Genomic DNA, 21,541 nt, shown 5'->3' with positions numbered 1-21,541 from the left:
ATCGAAAGCGGAGAAAGTTCTCTTAGAATTTCAATAATATACATATTTATCTGAGGGGCTGACTAATGTTTTCGATTAAAAGTTCGCAATACGAAGTGTTTTCCAAAGTAAAGAGGACTTTTTGAATCTAGCGCCCCTGGTGGCGCCATCTATATGTCGACTGTTGCGTTAGAGTCGCTATCTTTATCGATTGTCCAGTGAGAATTTTTTGACATTTCATTGATGGGAAGTGAAGTTATTGCGTTTTAAGTGTCAGCATGTTTGTGTGATCGTTGCGAAAATGAGCTTCGAACAAAGAGCCAACATTAAATTTTGTTTTAAAATGGTAAAACTTTTACCGAAACGTTTCGATTGATGATACAACTTTATGGAGATGATTGCCTATCCCGTAGCAGAGTGCACTAGTGGTTTTACCGTTTTCAAAGTGGTCGTGAGGGCATACATAAATGACGATCAATATGTGGGCCAATCAAAATCCGTGATCACCGGAAATTCCATTGATCACCATTGAAATTCATGGAAATGGAATTAACAAAACATCGATTTATTGCATTTTGACTGAACATTTGGGCTTACGAAAGGTATGTGCACGGTTTGATCCTTACAAACTCACTCATTGACGACCAAAAATTGCTCAGAATCCAACATCCGGAGGACGATTATTTGACCAAAAATCTCATTTTAACCATTAACCACTCCCCGTATTTACCTGATTTTTCACTGTGCGACTTCTTTCTTTTCGGAAAAATTCATTTGCCCAAGAAAGGAAAGCGTTATGCAGACGTATAGGCCAATCAAAAGACTTGCACCGGCATACTGACGACCATACCGGCCAACGAGCTAAAACACTCGTTAGACATGCTTTTGGAAAGTGCAAAAAGCCGTATTGAAGCAGAAGGAGACTATTTTGAATAAAATAAATTCATTTTGCGGAAAAAACTATTTGTTCTGTTTTTTTTAAGTCATGCTTACTTTGGAACGCACCTTTTAGGAACTCGCGTCCACTTATTCGGTATCTAGGCGCTTAAATAGTATTTGTCTGACCAGAAAATTTTTGGTCATAAAGTGGCACACTTCAAGGGCATACGGATGCAATCATTGGTTATTATATTATATTATATAAGTAAAAGAATGAGATGGAATTTAAAATTGTTTTATATGGGAAGTAGATGCGGTTTCAGTCTGATTTCGCCCACTTTTGCACCGTAATGTAGAAAAGGATGCTTTATCTACCGAATTTGGCTTAAAGCAGTTTAGTAGGTCTGGATTTCCATCTAAATTTGGGCGGTACTACGCTCATTGTCCAAATTTAACACCGGCTCTGGCGTATTTCGCTACAGACCTATGACTCTTTTAAGAAACCCGTTATATGATGGGGAGTGGGCTATACTCCGAATTCACGCATTTTCTCAGGGTGGTTAGGGATATGGAAAATATTTGTCCTGGGCGAATTTGGTTGCTAGAATTTGAATAGTTTAGGAGATATGCAAATTAAATTTATTAGAGGGGCCACGACCACTTTTTAAACAAATTTCAAACAAAGAAGCCCCTCACTAATACAATTCGTTGTAACAACCATGTATCTTATTAGGGAGCTTAATTGTGGTTCTTAATAAGTTTTCGATTGATGGCGTTTTGTGGGCGTGGCAATGGTGCGATTCTGCCCATCTGGATTACCAACCGTCCCAGGAGCTCAGAAATAAATCAAGATTATTAATTTTTACTCAAGTTATCACTTGCTCGGACAGCCAGACAGTCACTCGAAATTCAACTCGTCTTGTCTTCCTGATATACTATATAACTACATTTCTATCTCGATTAGTTTTAGGTGATAAATAACTGGTAGGTGAACAAAACTATTGTACTCCGTAGCAACATGTTGCAAAATTATAAAGATATTCGAGTTAACGCCGTTTGAATTTAATGGAACAATATTTATATTAATGAAAACCCATGTAACCTTGAACAAAAAACGGTCTTTTTTTATTAATTTTTTTTTCCTATAATATCCTAAAATATATAATAATTTATTCAAACTTCTATGAGTTTCAATTCATAATGACTTTTTTCATTGAGTTATAAAATTGAAAAGAAATAAAAAATTTTCCCAAAAATAATCAAACTTCAACCCTTAATATCTTTTAAACGGTTGGGTTTACAAAAAAATCGTGGAGACCTTTTTTGAAGAGCATTCAGTTTCCTACAAAATCTAAGGAACAAGATATTTTTTCAAGTATAAAGCGAGATATAAATTTTTCTATCTGATAATATGAAAAAAATATAAAACTATATGTAGGAGGACCTTCCCGTTAAAATTAAGAACTAATGCTTGGAGAGACTTTCTTAGAGGTCTCCAGGAATCTATTTTTCCGAGTACCAAACTAAAAAAAAAAAAATTTTTTTTTAATCACCCTAACATACATACATACAGATATTACATTTTAAACCTATCTAGTTATTAATATAAACGACCATATTTTGCAGATAACTTAAGTACGCAGTTGCATCGATTAAATAAACTATTGAAGTCACAAAACGATTGTCGGACAGATATTTGTAAAAAATACGAAGAACTGGAACGGAATTATGAGGATCAGGCGAAACAGTTACGAGCCGCCTGTGCGCAAATGAATTGCCTACAAGAACGTTTAGCACTGATGGATAAACGACAAGAGGAGCATAACATGGAGGTAAAGCTACACTGGCGACTACAACTAAGATACAAAGAACATTTTACGTATTAGTCTGTATCCACTAACACTTCACTTATTCGTTTCTACTCTTTTATTTTATTTTAAATTCTGCAAAAATAACTTTTATCCAATATTTAACTTTCTTTAAATTATTTCTGTGCACACAATAACATTCTAAAAAATAATCATACAAAGGGACCAAAAAAGATAAAGAGAACAAATGATGCCCCAATGGAAGGAAATGAATAACACATTATCAGTTCCTTTCTGCATTAGCTGCTTTTGGCCGCGCTTCAAAAAAATAACTCTGGTCGGTCCAACACCAAGGCATCTACAGTTATTTCGCATATAACTCCTTTTTGCGTTGGCGGACTTCGACCGCGCTTTAAAAAAATAATCCCGGTCGATCGGATGATCAAAAAGAAATTCTGAAAGATTTTGCGTTATTCATCACACGATATTGAATTTTGTATTGACGGTATAAGCATTTTTTATTTATTTTTATTCGTTTACAAAATATAGCACTATTTTTTGTTTGCTAACAACCATTTTATTATTGTATGAATAAGTGGATTTCAACGAAAGTTAAATATTGAATTAAACTTAGTTTTTGCACTATTTAATATAAAACAAATGTGCAGTGGATATAAAGATAAAAAATTTATGTTTAAAATTCATTATACATTAAAGAAACAGGCACTTTAAGTAAATCAGCTGCAACTATATATGTAGCGCCATCTTGTTGAAACCACATGAGTCAACATTTAAATGAAATTATCTTCAAAAAGTAAATGTCATGAACCAATCTAACGTTTCAAATAAAGAACCGATGAGATTTTGCAAATTTTATGCGTTTTTTTTTTAAAAAAAGTTATCAAGCTCTTAAAAAATCACCCGATACAAACAATGCGAAATTCGTGGAAAAATCGGATTTAGGGCCCGTACTACCTCGCCGGTGTGAGTTACAACTACGTCGAAAGTCAAAGCGATGCCATAAAATACACGTGAGCTGTAGGAATTTAAAGATAAAAAATCACGATTGTAGTGTATTTTCAATGGAACATTTTTACGTGCCTTGGTCCAGTTCTTAATGTTAATATTAATTCCCTTTTCAGGGAATTTTTTAAGGGTATTTCCAAGGAAATTTCGTGACAGGATTGAACAAAATTAATAAAGGTTAAAAAAAACACCCTAATATAACATATATAATTACATACATAAAACTAGAGTTTTCACGCATGTACATTAGTATTACTAATTTTGTACATAAATATGCAATATATCGGTAAACAATAAATTAAATGGAAAGAATCCACTAAATGTCAAGTGCAATGATAAGCAATAGAATTGCAATATGAGATATAGCTCGTAAAAATCATGATTAAATTATATAAGGTTATATCGACAACCAAAAAAAAATTTATCAAAAGTAATTGGATCCATAATGTCACAGTAAGCTGTTTTGTATTGTGTTGTTTTTATGATTCAAAAATAACGTTACAAGACGGGTGTTTGTTAGCAAACGTATAAGCGACTTATTATTGTTCACTTTTGCATATATTAAACTATTTGGTACTTTTGTTCAGAGAGTGGGAAAAAAGTAACACATCTCCATTTGATGTTCAATGGTTTGCTCGCTCTAACCAATTCATAGGTTAGCGTATTTGTTACTTTTACCTAGTTCCGAAAAATTCATTTTAAATAACTTTCAATAATTATTTAGTTAATATTTTACTTTTCTTTAATTATTTTAACATCCACATTTAGCTATACATTCAAATTAATTAACAATTTAAATAATTCAAAAACTAAAATTTAGCATTAAGTTTATATTTTTTTTGTTTAAATCTATTGTGGATTTAGGCCACAAAATCCGAAACTCATCACAGATTGTATTTTTTTCCTTGTCGGGAAATATATCTAAAGAAAAACGTTAATATTAAGATCTATCAAAAACTAACCTTACGCACTTAAGCTTAATAGGAATTTCTTCTCTTTGTACTCCTCTAAATTATAATGGTACATTACATTGTCTGAAAACAGACCACGCATTACGCTGTCAACACTGCCTTTTGCGCCTTTTACCTTCAATATTAGCCGGATCTGTTATGAAGAAGTGAATGACAGTAAATTATATTACAATCACATTGTATTTAAAAACGAAATATTTACCAAAGCATCCGTGCTTTCCGTTTGCTCTTCCGATGACATGGTCGTTTCGAAATGAGCTCCACATAAGCAATAGAATTGCAATGCTGCTAATTGAGGGGTGCGTCTTTGCCGCTATGGCGCGGCATTCGCACAATACGTAGTTTACTTTTCGCTTACACCTCGACCTTATCTGGCATCAAGGAGATGAAAATATGAAATCTAGCTTCTGCTTTATTTTTTAATAAAATTTGTCTTTTAGGGCCCTTCTAAGGCACTGAGACGGTCATCAACACCACTTATCAGTTTTGCTACCCGTGTCTCAATTGCATCCAGCTTCTGGACTATATCTGAAATACATAAAAATATTTTTAAAGCAAATACTACTATATTTACATAATAATAATACATTACACTTGCGAGGCCGTTAGACGATGGTGAAGGTACCACAATTTTCGATGGTTATTCTGGAGGAACGCACACAAGATTATAACATATTTTTTTTTAAACACTTTATTTGTAAAAAAATATTATTAAAAAATTCAAAATATTTATGGTCAATACAACCTCTATGGGGGCTCGAGGTTGTGAGCATTCCCTTTGGAATCCATTTCTTCCACAAGGTCACCATCGAAATTCATTCTATCAAAAGTCATAAAAAAGTTAATGAAAGAGTTAAACTAAAAGAAACTTATCATCCAAAGGTATGGAAAAATACTTATATGTGACCTGGTCTACGAAAAGGGAAAAGGGAGCTAACGTGCGAAAACTAGTTTTCTGGGAAACAGCTGTTAAAAATCTCATCTTTCATCCGAATTAACTAAAAAGTGAAAATTGATTTTTTGACACCTAAGCCCCCTTTCCGTAGACCAGGTCACATATAATGTATGTAATATCTAATTCATTTCCTGAAACTTTAACTACAAGTATATCTTAATCTGCAGAAGAACTGGTTCAGATAAAAGAAGGCCTATAAAAATATCGCCCTCTAACATATTCTTTCTCCCATAATATTCTTTCTTAATTACTGCAATACCTTATCCGTTTTTTTTATCATTTTCTTTAAAGTTTGCATATATTTCTTAAACTTAGATCCGGATAAATTATCTATTGCGCCAAAGCGTCTAACGCAGTCAATTTAATGTAATAATCCGTGTACATTAAAACTGATTAAGTGGTCGCCGTGTATACTCGAAAACAAATTAACAAATTCTTGTAAAATTTTTTCAGCTACATTTAATACGTGTTCTTCGGACTGCTCATATGAAAGTATCGAATTCCGACAACGCAGTCTTTTAAAACAAATACACCCATATATAGTATAACACAAATAGTCCGAACTCCAATGATTTCCAATTGCTTATTTCATTAAAGTTACGCGTTATTCCACAAAATTCGGATGGCACAAATTTTGCCAAATACCGTAGATTCTTATTCATTACGTAAATATTTCCTTAATAATCAGTTCGCGCTGATCCCACATTGGTTGAAAAACTAACTCTTCCTTTCAGATAACGACTTGAGCAGTCATTAAGGCGCGAGCAAGGTGAATCACAGGTAAAGGACCTAATATTGAACAGTTTTATTACCTGTTTACTCTCCTTCTGGTATACGTATGGCTTCAACGCAAACTCTTTCTCGCGTTGTTCCGAGGAGGGTTTTCGCTGATAATGGCAAGCTACCAACTTTATCTAAAGTTTTAAGTAGGTCGGCAAAATCATTTTGAGAAATATTATTTCTATTTGCACATGCCTTCAATTCCACCACTTTATCTGACTTGTTCTCAACCTTCTAAACACATTGAAAATCTTCTTCAAACAAATATCTACTATTGGTATCGTTATCGCTGTCATAAAATGCCACTTGTTCTGCCGGTGCTTGGTTCATTATCACTAATCCCTAACTCTAACCTATCGGAACTATCATTTAAAACCTCTTGAACAGATTCATTCAGTTTTCGAAATTTTGCCACTGTAGCTTCAAATTTCGACTTTCTCTTACTCAATAGGTTTGAAAAGGTTTTCTTATTCATTATTTATTCAAATATCCATGTCGCAAACTAAAAAAAATGAGGTAGTCTAAATAACTATACCGTTTATAAAAGTGCGAACTAATTTATGACGCGAAATGTTAGTATTTTATGTTAATAATATTTTAAAGTTTAGTAGTTTGTAGCAACAATAAAGTTTGATAAAGAAATATTTGCCTTTTCTGAGGATACAGTAGCAGATATTGCAAAAAACCGCATTACTGCCGAGGTAAGTCGAGAAATTCAAAACCAGCAACTTACAACCCCTGTATCTTCTGTCTCGAAACTCTAGACCTAAAGGTACTAGTACTTCGAGAGCTATTATAGAAATTCAGAGGTATTTGAAAGACGAAGTCATCGGCCGAACAGAAAATTCGTTACAATGGTGGAAAACAAACAGTTATAACCCTTTATAGCATCATTTGACAGATATGTTACAAACCCTTTTAGAGGGTACAAAACATAGGAAAATTAATTTTTCCCTTTTTGGTATGAAGTAGCAGCACTGTCACACTCCGTATTTTTCAATTTTAAAATTCTCTGGTTTTTTACACTTATAAAACGGTACTTTCTTTTTCGCTGTGGTAAAGTTAGTAAATGCACGTGCTTGCAATTACCGAAAAGATAAATATAAGAAAATTTTCAGTGTTTTAATAAAATATTTAGTGGAAATGTCCAGGTAAGTTCACTATTATGTTTAATTTCTATAACATAATACGAAAAATGTTCACTAATACAATATACAGTGAAGTTTAGGTTTGTACCATTTCTGTAACATTGAGTAATAAGGGTCACTAAAAAATTGTTTGTGTTGATTTCTTATATACTTCACCAGAATGGCGTCTCGTAACTTATCTGTTGATAAAATTCTTCAAGAGTTGATGAATTATCAAAGTAGTGAAGATGGGTTCGAGTTGACGATAATAGCGTTACAGATCGCGATTTTGATCCTGAGGGCGATATAAGTTCAGACTTTGAACTCGATTGTGAGCAAAATGACGCTCTTTTTTAAAACGAAAGGGAAAATATTGACGTTCGCTTAGAGGAATCAGCCATGCCTACAAATGCCACTCAGAAAGGATGTTCACATCGCCCTAAACCAAAAATGAATGTAGTCTGGAAGAAAAAGAATGTTGAACTAAACGAACATCAAATACGTTTCACTCGAAAGGAAGAACTGCTTGCTGATATTTTGGATTTGGAAACACCCATACAGTTTTTCCTAAAAATATTTCCTCTTGAATTAATGAAAGATATTGCGCAACAAACTAACCTATACATAAGGGAAAAGGATCCCAACAATAGTTTCCATGTATCCGAAATCGACGTTCAACAATTTGTTGGGATAACATACATGATGTCTTTGGTGCACCTCCCGAGAGTGACGAAACATTGGAATAACGAAATCGGTACACCTTTCATAAAGGAAACAATGGCAGCGAATAATTTTGAAAAATTGAGACAATGTATTCACTTTAATGACAATTCTAAGATGCTTTCTCGTGATCAACCCCAAGCTGATAGGCTTTTTAAAATTCGACCAATATTAGCAAAACTAAACGAAACTTGCAAAAAAATTCCGCTACAAAGTCAACTATGTGTAGATGAGCAAATTTGCTCCACCAAAGCTCGACATAACCTAAAACGATATAACCTTAAAAAGCCGAAAAAATGGGGATTTAAAATATTTGTACTTTGCGACACTAACGGATTCGCGTATAGTTTTGAAGTGTAATCTGGAACTGAAAATATTTTGAAACCCGGAGAACCAGATTTAGGTGCTGCTTCAAATGTTGTCATGAGACTGGCCAGAAATATTCCGAAGAACCAAAACTATAAACTTTATTTCGACAACTATTTCACGTCATTGTCACTTATAGAATACTTGGCCAAGGAAGGAATTCTTAGTTTAGGAACAATACGACGAAATAGGATACCTGACTGTAAACTGCCAGCAGATAAGGATATTTCGAAAAAGAGCCGTGGTCACAGCGTAGAATATGTTGGAAATGTGCGAGGAATAGATATAGCCACCGTTGTCTGTAAAGACAAAAAAAGTGTAACTCTTGTTTCTAATTTCGCTGGTGAGCTACCGAAGTCCACAGTACGCCGCTATAATAAAGCAAAAAAAGGTACATATGTAGATATTGAAAGACCTTATATTGTAGCCGAGTATAATCGGCACATGGGTGGGGATGATCTCATTGACAGCATCATATGCCGCTATAAGATATTGCTAAGAAGCAAGCGATGGCACGTTCGTCTATTTTATCACTTTTTAGACCTTGCAATGTCTAATGCTTGGCTATTATACAAAAGAGCTCATAAAGAAAAAAAATTAGAGGGCAATCAGTTGTCATCTGCTGATTTTCGTTTAGAAGTTGCCACGGTGTTGTGCAAATTGGGTACAAAGTCCCCTATAAAACGAAGAGGAATTGAAGCGGAGATACAATCTAAAAAGCATAAGGGCCCAGCCCAAGATGTTCCTCCTATGGCAGTTAGGCAAGATCAAGTTGGACACTGGCCGGTTTGGGCAGAAAAACGAATTCGTTGCAAGCGTCCAGGATGTGTTGGAGTATCACAAACGGTATGTGAAAAATGTGGTGTGGCTTTATGCTACAACAAGCAAAACAACTGCTTCAAAGAATTTCACACTTCTTAAAAAACATGTAAATATTCACGAAATACAACTATTATTATTTAATGAGCTTAGAGACGTTGTTACATAACGTGACATATCTATCGAATACCCTTTTTTGTTGTTTTTCACCCAAATAAAAAAAAATTGTTTAAACTATAAAACACGTATTTCATTTCTATCCCAAATCTATTAGAAACGATACAGTTTTTCCGTTTTTACTTAGTTGAGTTATAAAGGGATAAGTACCCATATCTGTCACCAATTGCCAGAGAAAAATTAGGATGCTTAGCATCATCAGTGCCTTGTGAAAGGTTATTTTCTACGGCTGAAATGATAATAAGTGAAAGGCGAACGCGTTTAGACGATGAAAAGGCTAAAATGCTAATATTTTTAAATACTAATGTTAAAACCAAATTTGAAGCGGACAAACTTGACTCCAGTTACAGGACCCAAAAGGGAATTTGTCGCCAATAACGACAAAAGGTTTCCGTCGCTCCCACGACAGTCGGGTCTACGTAACTGGAACGAACCCGGATTCGGCCAAGCACTGTCAAATCGGCACAAAAACAAAAGGACTCGGTTTGAACGTCGACTTAGTTGCGATCGCAATAGCAATATAAAATCACAGTGATTTAAAAATAGCAATCACTGAAATCACAGATATCGAAAAATCACAATATCGCTCTCTATTTGTTATATTCATTTGCAATGCAAAATGGTCAATACCATAGATTACGGAATTATTGAATAAGGATCAATCAGCAAGATCGTCACAATGTCACAGCACTTTTCAAACAACAGCTACGATGTTTGATGGACTTCATCTTGAAGCATACATACGAAACATATGGTGCTATTAGATGCTGGATGTACTCTGTTGAGTGCCAAAATAGAGGTTAGCCGCACTCATACATTCCTCTTTGGATGGTGGATGGTGGTTACACCAGATCAAATTTATGAAATCATTTTTGAGGAAATTTCTGATCCAGGGATAGATCCAGAATTATACGAAGTGGTGTACCTTGCCTTGCCTTTATGACTGACAATAAATGCACGAAACACAATCCACGTGCTTTTATTTCGGAAACACAAGCTGGAAATAATGGGTATCCATTGTATCGGTGTCGCTCATCAGACGACGGTGGGCGATTATTGGCCTTGAACGAGATGTGATCATCAAGTGTCAAATGGTCGATACGTGTACTGTAATGAAGCGTTTTGTAAGATATTTACTTTTGCAATTCATGAACGTTTTCCGACCGTTGTGAATATCGCAGTTCATTTGGAGAAGGCTAAAGAGTGTATTCCAACATAGATAATAAATTACAGCTAGCGGTAGTTTATAACATGCTAATCACAGAAATCAAAAGATAGACCATGCGATAGCTACTTCGCATGCCACTGAAGTTCGCACACTTTTCGCGATTTTTTTTTTCCTTTCAACATATCAGCCTTAAAATCCGTGTCAAGTATGGGATACGAACAAAAATGACATTGCCGATGAAATTTTACTTTGTATTCGCTAAGAATTGGAAATGGGCAAATTTCGGTTGATACTTCCAGTGGTTTGATATGAATTCCACCTGCCTTTTGTCAATTCACTTCAACGAAAGATGAACTCATCACGAATGTTTATCCGAACATTATCCAAATTATCGTAATATTATCCAAATATTCGCAATTTTAGCGGCCGAAATACCGATGTTAATGACTTAAGCTAGAATATTCATAGTCAAATTCCGGGAGGTTTGCACTCGTACAAATCGATCGATCGACATTGACAATGAAGACGAAGCCATAAATTATCCAGCGGAGTTTCTAAATTCTTTGGAGAGGTTTGGTATGCAGCATCATTTGCGTCTCAAAGTTGGATCAAACATTATTATGTTTCGCAATCTTCATGCGCCGAAACTGTGTAATGGAACCCCCACTGATTGTGACACAGCTATTGAATACAAGGTGGCATAATGCTTGATTTTACGAATTTCCTTGAGTTCCAAAGTTTTGCCATTTCAGTTCCAACGGATTCAGTTTCCAGTGAAAATTGCATTTGAAATGACAATCAACAGGACAAAAGGATAATCGCTAGAACAGTGTGGCACAAATCTGGAAATGCAAATATTCACACGGCAGATATACGTTTATGATATGCGTTTTCACGAGTTAAAAAACCACCAACCTACGCACCGCAAAAGAAGCCAAAAAATTTTGCGTCAACTAGTTAATTATAAAATATAAACCTATCAAGTAACGAACTTATCTTCCAAAAGAACTTCCTAACTTCTTCTTGAAAGAAAAAAGCGAAAATTCTTCTTGAAAATTGTGTATTCGTTTTTCCTATTCTAGCAAGTTAATATTACAATTAGGCTGTTCACGATAAGGTGGTTATCGGGTTATGTGATTAAGTAAACAACAACAAAATGCGGTATGACAAAATAACCAACTTTGAATAACTTATACCATGTTCAGACCGAAAATTTAAAAGATTAGATTATATTTAAGCATTTCATAACCCAACAGTGTTCTCACTGCCGTTAGAAAGATCAAAAACAGCTGTTATTGTCATTCAAGAATCCACATCGCTTAATATTTATCAAAGAAAAGATTGTCATATAGTATTTTGAAATAAAAAGACGGTTTTTTTTAATATTTTCCATATAATAGAAATAATGGTTGCATTTTTTCATTTGTTAAGTCGATTTTCGGATTAAATTAGATTCATTGCTTTAAAAAAAATTGTTTGTTTACATTTTTTCCCCTTTGTAGTGTCTAAATCAGCTGTGATAATGTAACAGATTTCCAGTGCTGACAAGTAGATTGCGCAAAATCAGAGTCGCACAGAGAGATTTAGCGTGGATCAGTTTCAAATCATTTCAATGAAGTGATTTGGATCTGTCATTTTTGTATGGCGAAATCTTGATAAATTTTTAAGATTAGTGGGATAATCCATTCAACAGCCGAAATCGTGTGATTAAGTGTCGGTCTGAACATGGTATTAGACCCTTGTTTACAGATTATGTGGTTGTTTGCTTATGTACTTTCAGTGTTAGAAAGTTGTTGGAATTTTACTAAATGGCAGCACAAAAAATAAGTAAAACTAAGCGAATGGCATTTCCATTTAGATTTTCTTATTGGAAAATCTGCTATTAACAGCTGTTTTTTGTTTACAATCAGCAAATTAAAACCGAAATAAAAAGCATCACAAAGCATCAAAAAATAGGAGATGAGCGAATTGGCATTTGCTGACGCGCAGCATTTGTAAAAATCTCCATCGTCAAAGCAACACAGAACATTTTCTCGCCAATGAATAGATTTCGGAACATGGAGTTCATCTCCCCGTCTACTACAGATGATTAAAGTTATATCCTCTAGCAGTTCATCTAGTACTTCATCCATTGCATTGTGACACTGTTCAGGGCGCAAGATGTCTGCAAATTTTAACAAAGAATTTTTTGAACCCTTAAAATTCGGATTATTTAATAAGCACACACCTTCAATAAAGTCCATTTCCTGAATAGCAGAACTTATTTTAAATTTGATTATTTTGCTTTTTAAACTTTGTTTAGGCATTTTATAAGTAGGAATTTCATTGAACTAAAATTGTAAACAATGGACAGCTGTTTGTGTAAAAATAAGTAAATAACCATGCATAGGATGTTCACGGAGCATACAGATAGAGGTTATTTTTAATCTAATAATCACATAACCCGATAACCACCTTACCGTGAACAGCGTAAATATGTTTAGAATGCCGATAGTTGTTCTCTCTTTTATTTATTCATTCTCCCTTTCAATTGAAAATTTCAGGAAAAGTAACAGTGTTGGTGAACAGCTGGGATTGTTTCAATGTGCATTCTGTTACATCCGTCTTGCAGAGAAACTTTTCAAAGGTTTCAATCAATTATCAATCAATCGAACTGACCTCGATGTTTCGGTGATCCTGCATATAGGACAGCACGGCTTTGATTTCGGCTTCCGTCCATTTTTTTACCTCCTTTTCTCGCCGGCGCTTTCGTATTTCTGTAGACACTAAAATTATAGTATAAATAAATGACAAAAAATTTATATTTGTTTTGTACTTTATCTTTTTACTTACTTTGATGATTTTTGTTGATTTTTGCAGATTTTTGATTCTTTTTGTTGCTTTTGGATGCTTTTTATTTTGGTTTTAATTTGCTTGTTGTAAACAAAAAACAGCTGTTAATAGCAGATTTTCCAATAAGAAAATCTAAATGGAAATGCCATTCGCTTAGTTTTAGTTATTTTTTGTGCTACCATTTAGTAAAATTGCAGCGACTTTCTAACACTGTAAATAAGCAAGCAGCCACATAATCTGTAAACAAGGGTCTAGGTTGGTCAACTTTGGTTATTTTGTCATACCGCATTTTGTTGTTGTTCAAAAAAAATAAATACAATCATACATATCAAACAGCTGATGTACCCACTTGAATGAAATTTAAGTATCTTGTTCAAATATCGTCCAAAAAATAAGTAAATAGGTCGTTTCGATTATTTTAAATTATCAATGGTTATTACAAATGATATATCAGAGTTATTTTATGCTTATGTTGCTAAAAATACGTTAGACTTATTAGAGCTTTTAACAATTTTACATTCACATATCTTCGGCAAAAAACCGCTATAGCTTACCTATTTTTGTTATTTGTGAGGGTTTCCGTATGCTGAGATGATTTCAAAAGCTCAAATGCTGACAATATCTTCAACAATTTGCGATGTCTGAAAGCAAAGTTTTATTTTGTTAATTTCAATATTTTTAACGAAATTTGTGATTATTTTATTGAAATATAGAATGGAAGAACTATTCTTCCAAAGGTGTTGTCTATATATATATATGCATATGTATTTGTCTATTACATTAGATATATAGCTTACGGTGTTTGCACATTTTACTTCCTTCTAAGTAGTACTATACTATAAACAAAAAGAAATATACATATATATTTATGTTTAAATAATTCGGACAAGATTGTATATGTAAAAATGTATTTATGTATTTATTACATGTGCGAATAAAAGGATATTTATGGATACTTAAATAATATCCTATTTATTCTGCAACTGCTTCTGAGCTTTTCTTGCACATTTTGAAATCCTTAAAATAAATTAAATTATTATAATAATATTAAATTAAATGAACAAAAAAAATTTATTATTTTGTATATAAATTATTCACTTTTCTTGGTTGTCCACTTCTTTATTTTGTCTTGTTTTTTTTTGTAAGACAGCTGGTTCACAGAAAAATGCTTTTCACCTCATGCGGTGAGTTTTTTGTGCCTTTTTGTTGTGAGGCTTGAGCAAGAATAACTTCACAAAAAACAAATTTTTCTTCGCAAATCAGATGTGAGGTTTTCTCATAATAGGGCTGTTAGTGATAGCGACAACCCGGTATAACGTGATACGAAACCATGTACGAAACTTTTTGATTCGAGACAGCGCTGTCAAAGTGCACACTTTTATAACATTCGTCAATGTTTCCACTGTGGAGAAAATAAGTTAAGAGATTTTAATTGTATTTCTTGAGTATTTTTCGGTTTCCACTTCACAGAAAAGTATATATAATATCTCAGTTTGTTCTAATGTCTACCAATAAAAGTACTCCTACTAGTGTTCTCACGTCATTCATTTTTCAATAGTCAACATGTGTGGCTCATATTCGATCTATGCCATGTATGCTTCTTGAAAAAGTCGGAAATGTTTCCAGCGAGACTCAGTTGTATCTATAACATGATTGCCGATTAAATATCTATAAGTAACCAGATGCATACACATTGTTTTTCATCGGAGTATAATTAACAATACCTCCCACTCGATTATCCTGTTTGGATCCGTCTTATGTCTGTGTCTTTGTCCACCTCACCTATATCCCAGTCCTCTCTTATTACACGTGACTAATAGGGGGGATTTTCTCAGTCTGAGAGCCAACTTCGCTGCTAGAAGAACAAAGGCCTAACTATAATGTGCATAAGCTGCCGTATGTTACTGTCAAAAAATGAACGAAAAGCCTGTCAAATGCATAACGAACGCAGAGTAGACATTTGAATGACTATAATGTGCTTACATGCATAAGAAGAAAGTGTCAATAAGCAATTTGTGTTTTGGTTTTGTTTCGTTTGAATTTTGCAAAAATGAACAGAAAGTTAAAATATTTAAAAACAATAAAAATCCTTACGTCTGTTTTAGACGGAATACGCATATTGACAGAAATTAGTGAAATTACAAAAAAAAGAGTTCGGTCGTGTTCAGTGAGGGAAATAAACAGAAAGAGGAAGAAGGATGGTTTCTTTGTACGATTCCTGGAAATGAAGAGGATTGACCACGCTGATTTTTTTATATACACGCGAATGACGCCACAAGTATATGGGCTTTTGCTTACTCTTGTTGAGCCCTTTTTAAAAAAAGAATTCGTTGAGGGAGCCTGGCAGGTCTTGCATCAGACACAAAACCGTCGTCATAAAGGCCTCATCAGTTTCACTTCTTTCAGCCGGCGCCGCTATCTGCTCTTCTATGTTCTCCATTGTTGCGCCAAGTTTCTGGTAGAGACTTTCAAGGGAGAGACTTTTTTGTTTCTTCGGAGGTGGCGATGAAATTTCATTTACACTATCACTCGTAGATTAATCCAAGATAGAGTCTGCATTTGCTTCCGCATTATCACGAGTGCTGCACAATGAAAAAGTTATATTTAAAAACATTAAAATTTATACAAAGTACTTACCGACGCGGTGTGACGGAGTCTTTCAGAAGCATCATGGGTTTTAAAAAACGCCATTCCTCTAAGTAGCTCATTCCGCTACCTGATGGAGCTTCTAACCTTTTTATTTCTTTACAGAAGCGCTCCCGGAGTAGCTTCCATCTATGTTTGCATTCTAGATCTTTTAATTGAAACAAACATAAAAAATATATAATACAAAAATATATATTTCTATAACAGTGTTAATACATACCACTTTTACCGCATAGTTCTGCGATTGCTTTCCACGCTTTGTCTTTATTTACGAGATTGAAATAAAAGGCATTTTTTTTCTCGTACAAACATTTATATTTTTCCACACTCTCTATTAAATTTTTTAAAAAACACTCGTCGTCCTCCATATTCAAATATACAATGATTTTATCTGTTGACAAAACACTCTTCTTCCTTTTCGTTTTCAAATTCAAAATGATGTATCAGTTGACAAAAAGCGAAAACAGCTGATTCCGTACGGAAAGTGCGATCAGTTTCGCACTTTGCTTAAGCAAATGACATTTGGAAAAACTTAACGAAACTTGATGTAAAGTACATTATAGTTGCAACATACAATTTGTGTGTATTCGGACAGTTGCTTACGCTGGCTTAAGCTAGCTTATGCACATTATAGTTAGGCCTTTAAGCAGTGGTCGGCATTTCATAGCACAATTGTGCCCTCTCACTTCACACGTATTCTTACGCTCTATCGTTTAGTCGTTGGCATCCCTACAAGAACGATGATAATCAAATGATCAATCATATGACATTCACTAGTGACACAATTTTCTGTCACTGGCTCAGTGCAAGTTTCTATCACATTTTTAAGGGCAATATGAAAAAGTTGACAAAAACTTTTGTATACATGTGATATTGCATTTCTTTCTTACTTACTGGGTTTAACAACCCGAACAACATATAGCTACACTGCTCACTCCAACGGTGTTTAGAATAAAAATTTGTGGCATTAATGATATAAATCTCTGTCATGAATGCCTGTTATGCTTGATGTCAACATCATGCATGTGTGTCTATCACATATGATGTAAAAATCATGCAGTTGGGACAATCATATGTGTTGTAAAATTCAGGCATGTGTGACTATCACATATGATGTAAATATCATGCAGTTGCGACAATCATATGTGATGTAAAACTCAGGCATGTGTGACTATCACATATGATGTAAATATCATGCAGTTGCGACAATCATATGTGATGTAAGCACATGTAAAAATTATGTATTTATTAATTTATTGTAATTTATTTTATTTAGAAAAAATTCATTTTAATTCATATAATATTCATTAATTCATGTAATAAAAAAATTCTACAAAAAGTAAAAACAAATTAATATAAAATTAAAGCTTCATTTTTTGGTTTTAATTTGTTTAGTTTTTAAATGTAATTATTGTTTCCTTTTTTTTAAATAACTACGCTGCTTTAACCTGTGATGGCTGAGCAGTACTGACCGCTTTATATTTTGCTCAAAACTCCTACATCCTTATTGTTGAAACACATCTAAATTAAAAGAAAAATATATATTAGTAAACATTTTAAGTAAACATTAAGTTGCAATTATGTATATGTATGTACTTCTTAAAATGGTATCAACCAGCGCCAACTTGCATAGGGATTTCTTGCTCCATCTGCCATCCCAATTATAACATTCCATGAGCTCATCTGAGAAAACCTTAGGTATTACGTCAGCCACATTATCACTGGCGCCTTTAAGTTTGTGGAGGAATGCAGTCTTAAAAGAAGTAAAAGTATTGTAACTAGTAGTAAACTTATTATATTTTATTTTTTAGGTTACCATTGCTTGGGCATAGTCTTGGCTTTGCAGTCTATCTTCCACTTCCGCAACTGTTGCTTGCGACTCCATCGGAAAAGTGCTAGCGACGTCGTCCAGCTCTTTATCAGTCAATTCGCCGGTCATGCAGCACACTGACTGCTCAACTCGTTTTAAGAGAACTTTGCATTCTCTGATTGACTTATTTTGCGCCAAAACCTCAGCCTTTTCGACAATCTAAGAAATAAATTTAGACGAAAAGATATAAATAAAGTCTTAGATTTACTTTTATTACTGAGTGTACATACAATATTGTAAAACACTTACTTTCGACTCCATCTCATTCAGTTTTTCAAATATTGCAGTTTGGTTGTGAACCAGTGACGATTGGCCTTCACTAAGCGTTTTTTGGTTCTGCAAAGTTATACATATATTTTCCTCCAATTTTTCCAGCCTTTCCTGAATACTCTTTTGGCCCGCAATGATCGTTTTTAACGCTTCAAGTATATCTTAAACATAAAAAGTTAATATATAGTATATTTTTTTAGAAGCTTTATGTTAAAAATGACCTGAGTTTTGTTGCGTTCTTGATGTTCCCACTGAATATTGGCGCCGCTCAATCCTCTCAACGATTGGAATCTCTACTAAAAGATTAATAATTTTTAATATATTTATACTTATTTCGATGAGTATTTTCCTTTTAACTTACCACCTTCATCTTGCGTCTCGAATATGTTACTCATTTGTATATATAATAATTATATTATTATTATATTATATTTTATTAATTATATTAGGTTAACATCATAAAAATATACAGTATTGTTAAAATGTCGTTCAACATATTGCATTTGGAGTTTGTTGCTTAACATATGAACAATACTGTATATTTTTTATGATGTTTTATATTTGTTATTATGTGTTTTATTATATTGCATTTATATACAGTTTTGGTTATATTAGTAAAACCAAAATTGTATATTAAATTTGAAAGTTGTGGAATTGAAAGTGGAATGTGCAAATCAGTGGTTAATGGGAAAATGTGTTAAAAAGATGGTGTAAAAGTGGTATTAGCAAATATTTCTCTTCGATAGGAATACAAAAGTATTTGAAATAAATGTCTTCGATAGGAACTGTTACCATTTCTTCATCTAACTCACTTGCGACTACAATCCCTAGGCCACTTGACGATTCTACAGGTTCATTAAAGTAGTTTTCAGTCTTTCTGAAAACTTTGCAGACAATTTGATGCGACTGTTGAGACTTTATGACATTAAATAGCTTCATTGGTCCTGTCAACTCACTAAAACAAAAACTATCTTTCGGCTTGTTGGGATTTAAATCAAATGATGCAAATTTTGGCACATTCTCTGAATTTGATTCAATACCCTGTTTTTCATGAAGTCTAAGATATGTTTGCTGTAGAATTTTATTGGGTTTATTTACAATTTTTTTTTATATTCTGCATATAGTTTTCGAAACGATACGCTGAAAAAGAATCTAATGGTCCAAACTGTTTTACGCAATCTGCCAAGTGAAGTAGTCCATGAATATTAAAGCTAACCAATTCATCACCATATAAAATTCCAAAAATATTGACGAAATCTGTTAGCATTTGTTGGGCAATATCGGCTTCGATTTGGTGCGATTTTTCATTTGACAAAAGTCGAATACTACTATGTAGCAGCAGGAAGTGATAGTATTGATCGGTACTGATACAATCTTTAAGAACGAATATACCAGAATAAAGCAAAAACTGCCTAAACTCAGTCGATTTCCAATTATGAATCTCATCTAAACTTCTAGATATGCGTCCAAACTCTGATGGGATAAATTTAGAGACATAGTCAAGCTTTTCGTTAATAATAGTATGATTGGCCTTTTTTGTTGCAAGTTTAAGTAATTTCTTTGTTACTCCTAAGTCGACTAAGTGCATACTGTCAAGGGGAAACTGAGAAACCATCCCAAAATCTGATTCTTCCAAAATGCTCTTTTTGAATTTGAAATCTTCCAAATGATGCGCAGGATTTGAACGTAACATAAACGTTGTATCCGATCTTAAGGAACCGATTTTTTTTTTGAAAACTTACTCTATTTTTTTGGTAAGTACCTTCCTGGCAGCATTTTGGACAACCATTTTTCCCGTTGTGTGATATAACGCCTGTTACAAAAGCCCTCGCTGGGGAATCACAAACAAAAAGACGAATGTTAAATTTCAAAACGTTTGGCTTAAATCCAACTTTAATGCCGGTTGCCCTTAGCGACACGACCTCGGCACAAAATTCGGACATGAATTGATCTATGTTACTTGGCTTCTTGAACCCGGAATAGCATGCTATCATAAACGGGCTTATATTAGGGAAACCTACAACTGAACCCAAGATAGGCCATAATACCCTGTTTGAACTTTTGTACAATTTTAACCCATCAACTCCTATATCTAAATACACCTCATTTTTCCCTTCCAAGTAATTAAAAGGACTTGAAACAAAATAGTTTTGAATTCCTAGGTACAAAAATTCCCCATCTTGCATTTCAGTGATATTTATTTTTTCTTTACTAGTATTTAGTAGTGTTTTTGCAGATAGTGGCATACCATCAACACCTACTTTGCGCAATGTTTTTAGAAGATCTTCTAAAGCAATTTGCGATATGTTGTTTCTGATAGCCCACGACTTAATTTCATTACATTTATTTATTTCGTCGTTATTTTCTGAAACGACACTAAACCCTATAGAGGTGGACGCTTCGGGCTCAGAATCAGAACCTACATCTCTAGAAAAGCTCAAAGTATCACTAGCATCACTTTCATAATTTGCTACTATTGAACCTAACACTGAAGGATCAGGTTCCCAATTACCTACAAGAGGAATCCCTTCAAAAAAAGCACTTGAACTAACACTTCCACTTTCATTTTCACTTTCACCTTTCAAATATTTTTTTATAACATTTATATTGGACTGGAAAGACCTTTTTTCTTTTGAAAGACAATTAGCAAAATGTCTTCTTTTCATTTCACTTATTTTTTTTAATGTTTTAAAACAGATCCCTCTTCGAAATTTTTAAATTTAAAAATTTTATTTCACTTAAGCAATTGCTTACACTTGTTTGCGCTTTTTTTCTTCTTCTTCCACTATATTTTCGCGTTTAATAAGAATAAATAACGGCTGATACATACAGTATATGTCCAGAGAACATATGTTTTTAGTTTCTCTGACTCTACACTGTGTGTATATCAGCTATTTCAGTTTTGCACGTGTAATCATAGCCCGAAAGAAAATAATCTGAATCGTCTCTTTCTTACTTGTGGATAGGTATACAATAATTTCTGAAGTCTATGCATTTGTGTTAGTGAGAAAATTGCTATTGTGTTAGTTTCTATCATTCAATTCTTGTAGGGATTGTATAAACCTACAAGTAACCAATCCTTCATTTTTCACTAACACTTACGCAAAAATCTGCTACAAATTAGGCACTTGGTACGGGTTGTCCCTAA

At 33.7% G+C, this 21,541-nt stretch overlaps 1 protein-coding gene across 2 annotated transcripts in view; it reads left to right on the top strand.

Moving 5' to 3' along the window:
* The window catches only part of LOC120768146 (polyamine-modulated factor 1-binding protein 1), a 449,193-nt gene that overhangs the window by 367,855 nt on the left and 59,797 nt on the right, over positions 1–21,541 (top strand). For both annotated transcript variants that reach the window (XM_040094707.1, XM_040094706.1), the window contains one exon: positions 2,485–2,690. In XM_040094707.1, coding sequence (XP_039950641.1) covers positions 2,485–2,690 — 206 coding nt within the window. The remainder of the gene's footprint in view (positions 1–2,484; positions 2,691–21,541) is intronic.

This window comes from Bactrocera tryoni, chromosome 2 (genome assembly GCF_016617805.1).
Source record: "Bactrocera tryoni isolate S06 chromosome 2, CSIRO_BtryS06_freeze2, whole genome shotgun sequence".
Taxonomy (NCBI): Eukaryota; Metazoa; Arthropoda; class Insecta; order Diptera; family Tephritidae; genus Bactrocera; species Bactrocera tryoni.
The sequence above is the reverse complement of the archived record's forward strand: the minus strand, read 5'-3'. Positions and strand labels throughout refer to the sequence as shown.